The sequence below is a fragment of the Lontra canadensis genome, unplaced genomic scaffold (genome assembly GCF_010015895.1).
Source record: "Lontra canadensis isolate GAN:19392208 unplaced genomic scaffold, GSC_riverotter_1.0 scaffold29, whole genome shotgun sequence".
Taxonomy (NCBI): Eukaryota; Metazoa; Chordata; class Mammalia; order Carnivora; family Mustelidae; genus Lontra; species Lontra canadensis.
Window position 1 is genome coordinate 14,776,067 of NW_022631023.1, and position 13,227 is coordinate 14,789,293.

Below are 13,227 nucleotides of genomic sequence, written 5' to 3' on the forward strand. Positions count from 1 at the left end.
TGTTTACCATTTGTGTTGGTGAACTTGGCCCATATACCCTTTCTTTTAAGAGAGAAAGGTTCTCTCGGTAAACATGTAACATGCCTCCCCATGTTATCTTTTACAAATAATAAACATCAGATGACATCTAAACATGTAAGTTTACCAGGAAGAGCCCCTTTCCACCTGAAAAATAGCCAGTCTTTGAAGTATAATAAAAAAAAACAAGCACTTTGGGGCACCTGGGTTGCTCAGTTGGTTAAGCATCTACCCTCAGCTCAGGCCATGTCCCAGAGTCCCAGGATCAAGGCCCCATAAGGGGCTCCCTGCCCAGCAGGAGTCTGCTTCTCCTTTAGTCCCTTAACCCACTCTTGTGCTCTCACTCTCTCTCTCTCAAATAAAATAAGTAAAATCTTTAAAAAAAAATTTTAATAAAAAAAAATAAAAATTAGAACTTTAAACGACAACAGTATGCTTTTCAGTGAATATATTCTTCTCAGTCACACAAGATTATACATTAGAAAAAAATAATTTTGACTTTAAAAGTAACATAAAACAATGGAAATTGATTTATCTACTCTCAAGTGTAGCTTTATCCTATTTCATTTGATTGTAAAATCCTAAAGTTTTGTTAAAGTATATGGGACAAATGGCATAAAATGTTAATTTTTTATAAAAGTTTCTCACATTCTTTAATCTTTAAATCAAAAATTCTTCAATCAAAAATAAGTTAGTGTTTCAAAGCTTTCATAGTTGTACAAAGACTGATAACATTTTATTTCACACAAAAAGATGCATGTCAGGTAGTTTAGTAAAAGCCCCAAAGTCTTGGAATTGACTTTTTAACAAAAACAAGCAAATAAACCCAAATCTAAGCAATTAAACTAACTCCATAAATGTTAGACATGGAATAGCTCAGGGTTAAAAAAATTCAATACCATCAACTGTTGATAAATTATATTTTAAGCAATAGTTGCAATTAGTGATAAAAGATCATTTAGATGTTGCTCTATTTTCAACAAAAACACCTCTATTTCACCTACACACAAAAGAGTCCTTAATGGCTTTATAATGTTTATGATATAAAAATACATTATCTCCCTAGACTAGTGTCAAATCATGAGTCTTCCCTCTTCTCTTAACTCTGTTTAACACTCTTACTCTGGTGATGCCATCACAGGATCAGAGCTGATGCCCAAAGCTCTATCAACCAGAATAGTTGGAGGGATATGGTGGTTTTTCACCTTAATCATCATTTCATCCTACACTGCCAATCTGGCTGCCTTCCTGACAGTAGAGAGAATGGAATCCCCCATAGATTCAGCCGATGATCTGGCAAAGCAAACCAAGATAGAATATGGGGCGGTAAGAGATGGATCAACAATGACCTTCTTCAAGGTAAGAAACTGACAATGTATTCTCAAAGGTTTTCTCACACAGAGGGGAGGGGAATGAGGAATAAAAGAGTCTCTCAAAAAAAAAAAAAAAGAAAGAAAAAAAAAAGATGTGGGAGGTTTTGTTTGTTTGTTTTTTTAATTAAACTTATAACAGCACACTCCCATTATAAGGAACCCATGAACCCTCAGCAGTCAGCATAAAGCAATTTCTCTGCCTTCTCTAGCCCCAATTTATTACACTGAGATCCACAGATCAGTATTTTCTTCCTTTATACAAAAAAAAAGCTGTTTTCTGAACATAGTCCTACCACCTATTAACGAATAACTCATTCATGAAACCCGTAAAATAAAGATTCCTTAATCTGAATTTCTGATAATCAGAATACAGAATACTTGAATATCATTGTTTTGTTCTTTATGGTCTGTATTTAATGAGATAGAAGCAGATAATAAATCAATGTGTTGATACGAGAATTTATTTGGAGATTTAGAACAACAACAACAACAAAAATCCCTGGGGATGCCAGTCAAATATTGTATCTGCACTAATGAGGACAGTGCCCCCAGAGTGGTCTGAAGCTTTCCAGTAGCCAGGAGTGCCTTCCAAAGCACCAAAGGAGAATTAAGTTAAAGTCAATATAGTTTTATTGTCAAGTGTATTTCATTGTTCAAGTCTTTTTAATTACTTACTTAGAGTAGTGCAACTGATTTCTGCCTTGTGTATGGAATAAGCCTTAGTACTTTTATTATGAAATGCCATAAGCAATAGCTCCCTGGGGTCGGGGCTAGGGGGGATGGATTTCAAAAGATCCAGGGAATTGTAGAGATAGCAAAAACACCTTAGAGATCATGAAGGTCAACCCTTCACTTTACTAATGAAGAAAACAAAATCTTCAGAAACTAAATTATCTTTCAAAGTCACAAAATTGATGCTAGACAGGGATGGATTAGAACCTTCTTTTAACTGTTCATGTGAAGAAAAAAAAAAAGAAAAATAGTTGTGCAACCAAAATAAACTCTAAAAAATACACCTGTGCCAAGGTTGCATACCTAGCTAACCAAAAATGAAGTTGTCACCTCAAGATTGAGTAGACAAAAACTGAGGAAGAATATTAATTTAGAACCAAAAAACCTAAGGGTGGGAAAAATGGGAATACTTCTTTGTACACCAGTCTTTGTTCACAAAAATAGATACTACCTACGCAGTAAATTTTATTAATCAATTAATAATGATTAATAAAAATTACTTTGCTTTAAGTACTTTGTTTAAAATTACTCTATTTTAAAGTCCAGAGGGTTATTGAAAACAGAGTAACATGAAAAGTTAGGATTTGCTTTTTCCCTATGTTAGATAAAGATGATTTTAAACATTCTTTTCGCTTTAAGAAATACATCATTGATTTAGTAACTGTATAAAGTGTGGTGATTGTTCCCTAGACAACTATTGTTTTAAGGACAAGTGACATTAAATATATGGCTATCCAAGTTTATGAAAGCCTGGATTTTTGTAAAATCAATAGTGTGAAGAGACAGAAGTTACCTCAAGCTAGTAATCTATCATGATACTTGTCAGAAACCAGAAAAGTTGCCTGCAAGGCGTAAAGGACCAACGGATACTGCCAAAGTAGAAATGGGTATGTCTGAAAAAATATCTGAAATGATTTACCTCTTTTACCAGCATCAAAAAGTTTTAAAGTATCAGGAAGCAGGTAAGTAGAGGCAGAGAAGAATCTGCTACCTTCTGGATGTATACTACAAATATAGAAGAGGGAGAGGCTGCCTGTTGCAAAGGCGATAGACCCGGCTTTGCTACTGTGCGAACAGGCCGTATTCACAAAGCACCGCTTAGCCTCGTTTTGATCTGTTTCTGCTCACATCTCTTGCATATCAAGGGTACCAGTCCCCATTTTTCCAGCAGGACCCACTGCAGTATGTTGGATAGTGTATTTCCCTACAACAGTCATGTGCCACTCTCACAACTTCTGCTCCCTGGGCCTCTTCAGAGAGGGCCCCTGCTTGCTCCTTGGCCCTGAAAATGAGGCACGAATTAAAGTGGTTTCTCAGGTCACCAGGCAAATGATGAGTCAATAAGCATCTCAGGGAGAAAGAACATGATGGTTGTACTAACAGCAATGAGAATACCAGCATGCAGAGGAGCCTGGCTCAAGGCCACACACTCCATTTGTAAATGCTCTACATATATTATCCCATCTGATCCTTATAAAGACCTGTTGAGGTGAGGACTAATATTACCCCCTTATATGGAAGAAAATGAGGCACAGCTCAGTAAGTATCTTTACCCATACTTACAAAGTTGTCAATAGAAGAGCCAGGGTTCAGCCAAACTTCAGAGTGCTACAAGGTAAGCTCCTTGAGGGTAGAGAATTGCTCTGTTTTGTTTGCCATTACATCCCCAGAACCGAAAACAATGCCTGGCACATAGTAGGCACTCAGAGAACATGTTTCAAAAGATGAACAAATGCAGTAATGAATTCTAAGACAGATGGAATTCATCCGAGGAGGGAGGGACAAAGGGGAAAAAGTAAACAAGTGTCTTTGTCCATTCTGACTCCTATCCTGAAATACTACAGACCCGATAGCTTATAAAAAACAGACATGTGTTTCTCACATTTCAGGGGGCTGGAAGTCTGAGATCAGAGTGTCAGCATGGTCAAGTGAGGTCCCTGTTACAGGTCACAGACGCTTCATTATACCCTCACATGGCGCAAGGGGCCAGGGATCTCTCTAGAGCCTCTTTTATAAGGCACTAATCCCACTCATAAAGGCTCCATCCTTATGACTTAAACACTTCCCAAAGTCCTCACTTCCTAATATCAGCATCTTTGTGGGTTAAAGATTATCATATGAATGTGAGGGGGGACACATGTCGACTGCAGCAGGAGGGATAATAGAGACCCACACAGGAAGAGACACTGTTTCCATGTTCCTCAATTTACAAGTTAGCTTGCAGCCGGGCAATCCTATTTATCAGGAAGGAATTTACTTGCAAAAAAGAGAACAAGGACTAAAGCCGATTTAGTTTTCCCCTTGAGGGAGGCAAGCTGTCAGAAAGCTTCAGAAGGATACACAGGGTTTTTAAGCTGGATTATTCCACAAGGGAAAGAAACATTCCAGGCTTTTGGCTCTCAGGTTAGTTCCACCTTGAGTCACTGAGTGACAGGAGTTAATGGTCAAAAAACTCAGTCCTGAGCCAGGTCTTCATTAACATTTCACCTCTGCTGTGCCATCGGGTTTCCCTCCCTCTCTCTCCTAATCAAAGACAATATCCTCTTGGGCTGTTGAATGAATAAGGAAAACCACCCTCCCCCAGTCTATCCTAGCACATTCTGACCCATTATTGGGTCATCAGCCATTTGCTCAGATGGGTCTCATCTCCGCTCAATCACAAGGAAACTTCTAATAAGAAGCATTTCCTTATTACACACAGTGTAACTTGAAGTGCTTTTGTTCCTGGGGGGAGGGATACATATATACATCCCCATCCCTTTGGCAACATCCAAATGGTAAAAATCTGTCTCTTTGCTTTCAAGTTGATTCTAAATTGTTTTTACAGCTATGGAATAGGAAATAACAAAAAAGAAAGAACTATAGAAATTATCCAAATCCATGAAGACACAAAATACACCAATCCCTCCTATCTGGTCTCTGAGTCATAAGCATTTAGAGAAGTTCCTCTTTGAAAAGTGTAGCCAGAAGTTGCTCACTAAGATTTTAATCAAAATCCATTGGCTTTTTTCCCTAGACTTTTCTGTTTTTGCAGACAACACAACCCCAGATTTCAGGTTTGGTTTATTTTATTTTCAACATGAAAAACAACAACAACAAAATTTAATTTTTTAAAGTAGCTCAGGTGAAATTGTACTACCATGTGAATTCAGGTAAGGCCGAAGGAATAAATTAACATTTATTAAGCAAGTGCTGGTCAAGGTGTTATGTGTCTGAGACAGGAGAAGCTGAAGCAGTTTTCCTCCCCTGAGTCATTTGTACATAGAACAACTACATTGGTCATCAGGGACTGTATTTACACAAAGAGAGCTAGGATTAAATCACAAATTCAATTCCACATGCATTCACTAGGCTTTAGATGGACAGCTAGAATTTGATATTGTCCATATAAAAAGGAACAACTCTTGGTTTTGTGGCCAAGGTCACTTGGCTAATGATGCTTTTTAAGCATCAAATTTTCTCAAGGTCATCAGCACTTTGTGTCTTAAAGGCTTAAGCACGGTGGATGATATAATACCCATTTGGTCAAAGGGCCTCAGTTACCACTAGGCCAATTACCAAGACAAGGTTAAAGAGAGGCAGGGTATTTGTTATCAACCATCCAGGGACTGTTGAAGATGTGTGAGGAAATTCTCCAAATACCAGGGGATCTTTTATTTCTCCTTGTCAGGCTGTCAATTAGTAAATGGAATTTTTTATAAGTCAATGTTTTAATAATTCAGAACTTCAAGACACTTCACTTATGAGAAATTTTCAACAAACTCCCTTTTATTTTCCACTAAGAATAGTACTAATTAATACTATGATATTAACTATATTGGTTTCTCAGCTGTCTACAGAAGAATTGTTTAGTTCTTTCTATTTTTCCAAAAGCATGAACAGTAAAGGTTTTCCATGACCTCCCAAACCCCTCAGACCACCACCAGCATTGTAGGAAGTACAAAGGTCAGTCAGTTCATGGCCAAGCTGTGGACACAGCTTGGGTGTAACTTCCCCAAGGTTGACATAACCTATTTCCTCTTTTATACTTAAGTAAGTTGACAGCAAGGGCATCCAGCTGCAGTTTCCCCTTTCATAATGGAGCACTAAAACACTAGTTTCTCCATCTCTCATAGAAAGTTAGGAAAGTGTGAAAATTCTCTTTTTTCTCCTTGATGTAATTTGTTAATTACTTTTCTGAATAAATGGAGTAGTCTAAACTCTAGTTTTATGATGACAATTTGGAAAGTCACATTTTTTTTTTTCCAGTTGAAGAAAGCATTGTCATAAAAAGTCTAAGAACATTTTGAGGCCTGAATAAGGAGGATTTTCCAATGCCCCTTGCAAACCAGCATCCAAACAGGATAATGGTGCTGGTCCATTGTTCAGAGATTGAGGATACCAGCCCATCTCCTCAGGAAATACACCTAACACCAGTTGCGGGATATGATTTAAAAGTTATGGTGAAATGCTTCAGAGTGCCTGCTCTAGAGCCAGACAGCATAGCTTCAAATTCTGACTTTACCACTTATTAGCTACCTAGACCTTGGCAAGTTCTTTAAGCTGCACACCTTCATTTCCTTTTCTGTTTATTGAGGATAATAGCTAATTCATAAGATTATTTTAAAGAATAAATGACTAAATATGTCATGTGTTTACAGTACCACTTGGCAAATTGTAAACAATCAGGAAGTCAGATATTATTATAATTTCCACCACCGTCATCACCATTAGCATTCAATACTCACCCCTAGCTATTACTCCTACCTTTTCAGTCTCAGTGAATTTAAACAAACAAACAGACAGACAGACGGACAGGCAAAAAACTCTATGTTGGTCTTTGATCTACTCTCTTACTGTCAGTGATCTCTGGAAGGTGTGCCTTCTGCTAATGGGCAGAGGAGTTTAGAGAGAGTGCCTGTGCCCAAGATCTCAAAGACCTTCAGAGGCGAGGCCAGACAAAAACCTTAGTTTTTGGAAGCTTTCTTAGGTACATACATGGTGTTTGCAGAGGAACAATTTCCAGATGGTAGATAGCCATCCAGATGGTAAGGCTGTCCTTAGAATTCAGCTGAGAAGCAGAGTAAGGTAGTTCAGAAGGATTCATTTCAGTTTATATGTTTTCTAAGATCCCCAGTCATAGCTCTAGTCATTGCACATGAGGTTGGCATTGTAAGAGGTAGGAGGGGGACAGGTATAAAATTGTGTGCAAAGCTAAAGACCTGAAGTGCAATAAAGAGAAAAGATGCACACAGACCTGTTAAACACAAGGCAACAGGTGGTTTAGGAGTATGTCTTGTACAGACAGGAAGTGGTATGAATAGAAGTCCTTGTGAGTCAGAAGGACAGAAAAATACTCATGTAAGAAATGTTTCTCAGTAGAAGCTTGCCTTGTAACACATCACATCCTCTCAGACCCAAACTAGAGGATTACACAGATTATATCATGATTCAGTCTAAAAAGACTTGGATAAAATAGGTTTAAAAAAATCGTTAACAGGCTTGTCATTTCTTGCTTTCATGGTCTAGGGACTTTGGACTGGCTATGGGAATAAGGGACTCTCTAACCTTTATAATCTCCTTCCAGGGAGTGGTTAGGAGCTGTCATCAACCCCAAGGACATTTCAAGGAAGTTATTGAGCACCACACCAGTGGAACTGAAGCAATAAGCCATTATGGGGAGACAGATTTCAGACAGAAATAGTCATACAAGGAAGCACAAAATGAAAGACATTTCTCAAATTTCTCTGCATAAGAAGATATTAGCTTGTGTTTGAAAGATTCAGCTAATTTTACCACCAGTACCCAAAATGTTAAGTCCCCATAAGTTAAAAATGTATCTGTTTGGGAAAAAAAAATCCATGAGGTCAGTTAAAGTTAGCCTTTTTCAAATCCTAGTACATTGCCTATAATGGACAAATCTTTAACTCTAGACAGGAGAAAAGCATGAAAAATGTTTAGCAAAGGTGTTTAAATCTCACTGAGGGAATTTTTTAAAGGGAGCATATGAATTTTTAAAACCTTGAATATTCTGCAAATGTCATAACTTTCTATCAATTCAAGATAAGAGCACAATCAGCTGCAATGATTATATTACATACATTTGAAAGACAGAGGCCCTCACTGTAAGTATAAATATTTTCTTCTGAGATCTTCTTTCAAAGGGATTTTTGTAAATTAAATCATATTTTTAAAATTCCATGAGAATATATTATTTAATGAAACAATATGTTTAAATTATGAGTTAAAATTATTATTTTAAAGGCAAATTACCTCTGATGTGTCTGCTTCAAAAGCTTGGATTTCTACCTAGATGATTTCCAGGTCTCTAACTGATTTTTAAGATTCATCTTAAATCAGGATTTATCTAAAGAAAAAGTAATTAGAAGATTTTAAAATGTAACTATTTTGGCATTTTATTTGTTCAATATGGCTATATTCACCATATTCATAATAGCATTTTTGATAAGACAACAAAGATCAAATATGAATAACTTATTCCCAGTGTGTATGTATGCATGTGGGGTTATGGGTATATATATAAATAATCATATATAAACATGGATCTATAAGTAAAGTCTTCAGACATATTGGTCTTAAGCAGAATTGCACAATTGCTCATTCTAAGTAATAAGATTATACACCTCCAATGTAGAAGCCCTATAACCTGGTTGAAGAAATAATGTGATAAATCATGCTTTTCTGAGTACAAACGAGATATTAGAGGGATATGTCTATAAAATGGAGGTTCTTTTGGTCTTAAGACTCTCTTACACTACAGAATTTACACCTGTTTTACACGTTATAGCAGAAACCCTGCAACTGCAAACAACAGAATTATATGAAATATAAAATGCCATTAAAGAAAAAAAATAGAAACAATATCCACACTTCCTTCTAAGTTCCAACTGTGATACTTTTGAAAATACAATCTAATTTTTTGTGTAGACAAATGTAAGCTGTCTAACTTTATGTATGTTATCTGCCTAAGTTTATGCCATATATTAGATGTTGACTACAAGAGGTGCAACAGTTCTGATTATCATAGAAAAATAGCACCACCACTTACTAAAGTTGTTCCTTTAGAGAATTTAGCTGTTAAAACATTAGCCAAACCATGAGTTTGTTGCTTGGTATATTGAAACAAATAGCCGATTCCTTGTTGGTTAAGAACACAGAGCCTGAAGCCAGATTTCTGGAATCAAATCCTAGCTTTATCATTTCCTCATGTGGCATTCTGATTTCTCACATATAAAAGAGACATAAAAATGGCATCTTTCTCAAATGATCACTCTGAAGATTAAATGAATTAATACACACAAAGTGCTTAGAACAGTGCTTGGCAAACAGTAAACACTGCATGTTCTGGTGATTGTTACTATTTTCAGTAAGTACTTTTTAACTGAACACAGACACATTGTAAATCATTTTCCAGTGAGTATTTAACTTGCATGCACTATAGGGGGAAAAAGAGAAATAAATGACGGTCATCAAATAGAGATACAGTAATACTCCCTTATAACAGATTTTAGATGAAAATATGCTTAATCTTTGCCAACAGTGTTTCATCAGCAACAGAACAGCCACATAATCAGGTTTAACCAGGCAAAATGAAATTATCTAAACCTGATGCTCTTGCAGTATTTGGGAAAAAAAAATTTCAGATTTAATAAATGAGACTTTTCAGTTTCAAGTACTTTTGCTAAGAAACTCAGAGTCCTTTACAAATATTCTAAGTAACCTCTGACATATTCATTGAAACAAGAGGTATTCACTGTTTCTATTTTTTAAATATATATTATTAAAACTAAGTAGCAAGCAGAAGATTTAGAAGCACAAAAATATCTGTCATTCAAATAGTTTCATTTAAGAATTACTAAGATTTGTGTCTTAAAAATGGAAAATCTGTTAAAAAGAAATAAACCTAACTACTACGAAAATAGTACTTTTTGACCTAACAAAAATAAACATTGCAGAACAGAGCATGACAATGGACAGAACTCAGAAGTAAAGAGGAAAGAGACCCTAATTCTGTTCTGGCTCTTTCACTAACCAAATGTGACCTTCTGCATGTCTCCAAAGTTAGGACTTGCATAAGTGAAATGAAGGAGCTGGTCCAGAGAATAGAATGTAGAGGTTAAAGAATCCTTAAGGGAAACTCTTCTAACCATGAAGTTCTTTCTGTAGGCTTCAAAGGTGGAAAATGAACTGTGTCCTAAGGTGCTGAGTCACCCAGAGGTATTTCTAATAGTTAAAAAGTTATTCTGTAGCCACATTTTGGGAGTCTTTCTGTATATCTACGCTCCTCAGCTTCTCAAATAGTCTGTAATTCCAACTGTGGAATACAATGGTGTCCCACAAAAGCAAAATTTCTAAATAATGAAAGGGAATTTTAGCTGGAAGCCTAAGGGTGCTATTCTATGATCCATTTTGTTTACCATCATTAAGCCCCATCAAGAATGGCAAGAGGGAGGGTGCCTAGGTGGCTCAGTGGATTAAGCCGCTGCCTTCGGCTCAGGTCATGATCTCAGGGTCCTGGGATCAAGCCCCACATCAGCCTCAGCATCCCTGCTGAGCAGAGAGCCTGCTTCCCCCTCTCTCTCTGCCTGACTCTCTGCCTACTTGTGATATCTCTCTTTGTCAAATTAATAAATAAGATCTTAAAAAAAAAAAAGGAATGGCAAGCGGGGGGTCAAAGAAATTTAGACTCTTTCCTGTACCTTCAACTTGACCAAGTTCTCTACCAAGTGGTAGTTTTCTTACTGGGAACCAGTTCTGCCCTCAACACTTCAAAGGAGTCCATACCAGCTAGACTTCCCCTCTGGCACCACAGGAAGTTCAGGTCAGGAACAACCTTCTACCCTGAGAAGAAAGAAGTAGATATGGTTGAATTAAATCCATGACCTCCAGCTCCACAGAACATCACTATGCCTGTTGTGTTGTGAAGAAAATGCCAACTTGGGAGAAATGGTGTTACCAAGCTGTGATGAGACAAGAAAAGAAATTGAGAGTAGAAGTTGAGAATTTTTTTTTTAAAGATTTTATTTATTTATTTGACAGACAGAGATCACAAGTAGGCAGAGAGGCAGGCAGAGAGAGAGGAGGAAGCAGGCTCCCTGCTGAGCAGAGAGCCGGATGTGGGACTCGATCCCAGGATCCTGGGATCATGACCTGAGCCGAAGGCAGAGGCTTTAACCCGCTGAGCCACCCAGGCGCCCCCGAAGTTGAGAATTTTTGTTCATAGATATTGTGGTACATGATTGGTGGATACCTTGAGTGTAGATGACTTTGAGGGCTATTGAGTTCTCTTGGTGAGCTACATGTTATACAAGCCGCACACTAGCTACATGTAGTAAGACCATAGATAGGTCTTTCATGTACTGAGAAATTAGACAACCCCCCACATCAGATAATTTGAGAACATACCTGATGGGGCTCAATGACAGGCTTGTAGGTTTTGAGTTGAATCTTTTCATCTCCTTCCATGTCCTTCAAGTCCTGGACTCCCCACACTCGTCCATTTACCATGAATGAACTCATAATTTACTTTGTTTTGTCCTCAACTTCCTTAAACTAAAAATCCAGTTTTCTAACTATTTATACCATTTATTTTTAATAAAAGGTAAGCATGATTAAAAATGGATGTTTCATGGGATTTTTTAATGTGGAGGCTGACTCTAAGTTTGTGTTAACATGATACAAAATAGCAAACTGCTTCAGGGAATAATATAAATCTGTGAATTTAAGTTAGAGTGTTACAGGCAGAGAAAATAAGATTAAAATCAACCTCAGAGGAAATTTGGCAATAAGGACATCCTCTTCCCCCAGATCATCATGGTCCAGTGGAAAGAGCATTGAATTAGATGTTGGGAGTCCTGGGGTCCTGTATTAGCTCCACTACTGACTAGTTCTGTGACTTTGATGAAGTCTCCAAAACTTCTATAACAAAATTTCCTCCCGTGTGAAAACAGTGGCTTGAATGAGTAAATTTCTAAAGTCTGTGACAACTTTAAAATTTCATACTTCTAAAAAAACTATTTCACTTAACATAGTTTCCTGAAGGAGGAAAATTTTTCCCAGCTGTGCATTTACTACCAAAAGACAGACTGACATCCCTGTACTCCTTCAAGTAGTTCTTTATTACAAATTTAACAATATCCATCTCTTAGAGTTTGAAATCACACACCAAATGAGACATTGACCCTGATCCCAAAAAACACGTCTTTGTTATGGACACATGAGCTCCAATTTGCAGATATCTCTGGGGTTGAGGAGTAATTCACAGGGACCTAATCATGAAAGAATGGGTTCCATAAAATACCAGTATCTATTAGGTACTGTTTATTGAATTGTTGTTTGTCTCACAAGACCTTTCTCAGGGGGATCTTCAAATGCCTAACAATCCAAAATAAAGCCATCTGTCCTCCCTTAACTCATAAAGCCTACAGCATTAACCCAGCTCCTAAATAGAGTTAGGAATTAACTGAGCCCCCAGGAACACTTGAGAATGAATAACCACGCCAGAGTTGATTCCACAGGTATTCCATTTATTGCTTATGGCCCCAAATCATGTTTTAAGCTTCTCTGCACTCCTAAGATGATAGACCCGTTGCCTGCCAAAGAAGCTGTCTCCTGTGTGGGGGCAGGAATTAGTTCAGAATTATCAGTAATTTCCATAATGTCTTTCATTTTCAAAATAAATGGAGGGGAGTGTTGATGCAAATGAAGATAAATTCAGAAAAAAAATGGAAAAATATGGAAATTACAGAGTAAAATGTAAAATGCCTAATCATAAATCATTACCCAAAAGAATAGAAAATCCATACCCAAGCAATATGAAAACTAAGGCAGCATACTTTAACAAAGAAAGTATGATAATGAGATAATGGAATGTATAGATGCAGATATCATAAGCATCATATTTATGGTTTATTATTGAATCTATCAAAAAGCTGAAGAATAAGGGGAAAGACAACATCATAGAACACTTTGAAATGAAATATTCAGCCCTCATCTTCTAAAATATAGTTGCAATTAAAATTTAGTATATACATTAAAAAGCATATAAGTACAGTATGAAGAATTTTCTGATCTGAATTTCAACTTGAAAAGAACATTTGTATTC

The 13,227-nt window shown here is 36.9% G+C and overlaps 1 protein-coding gene across 4 annotated transcripts in view; it reads left to right on the forward strand.

The window, feature by feature from the left end:
- Window positions 1–13,227, forward strand: part of GRIK1 (glutamate ionotropic receptor kainate type subunit 1) — a 376,109-nt gene that overhangs the window by 339,368 nt on the left and 23,514 nt on the right. For all 4 annotated transcript variants that reach the window (XM_032865454.1, XM_032865452.1, XM_032865451.1 and 1 more), the window contains one exon: window positions 1,160–1,377. In XM_032865454.1, coding sequence (XP_032721345.1) covers window positions 1,160–1,377 — 218 coding nt within the window. The remainder of the gene's footprint in view (window positions 1–1,159; window positions 1,378–13,227) is intronic.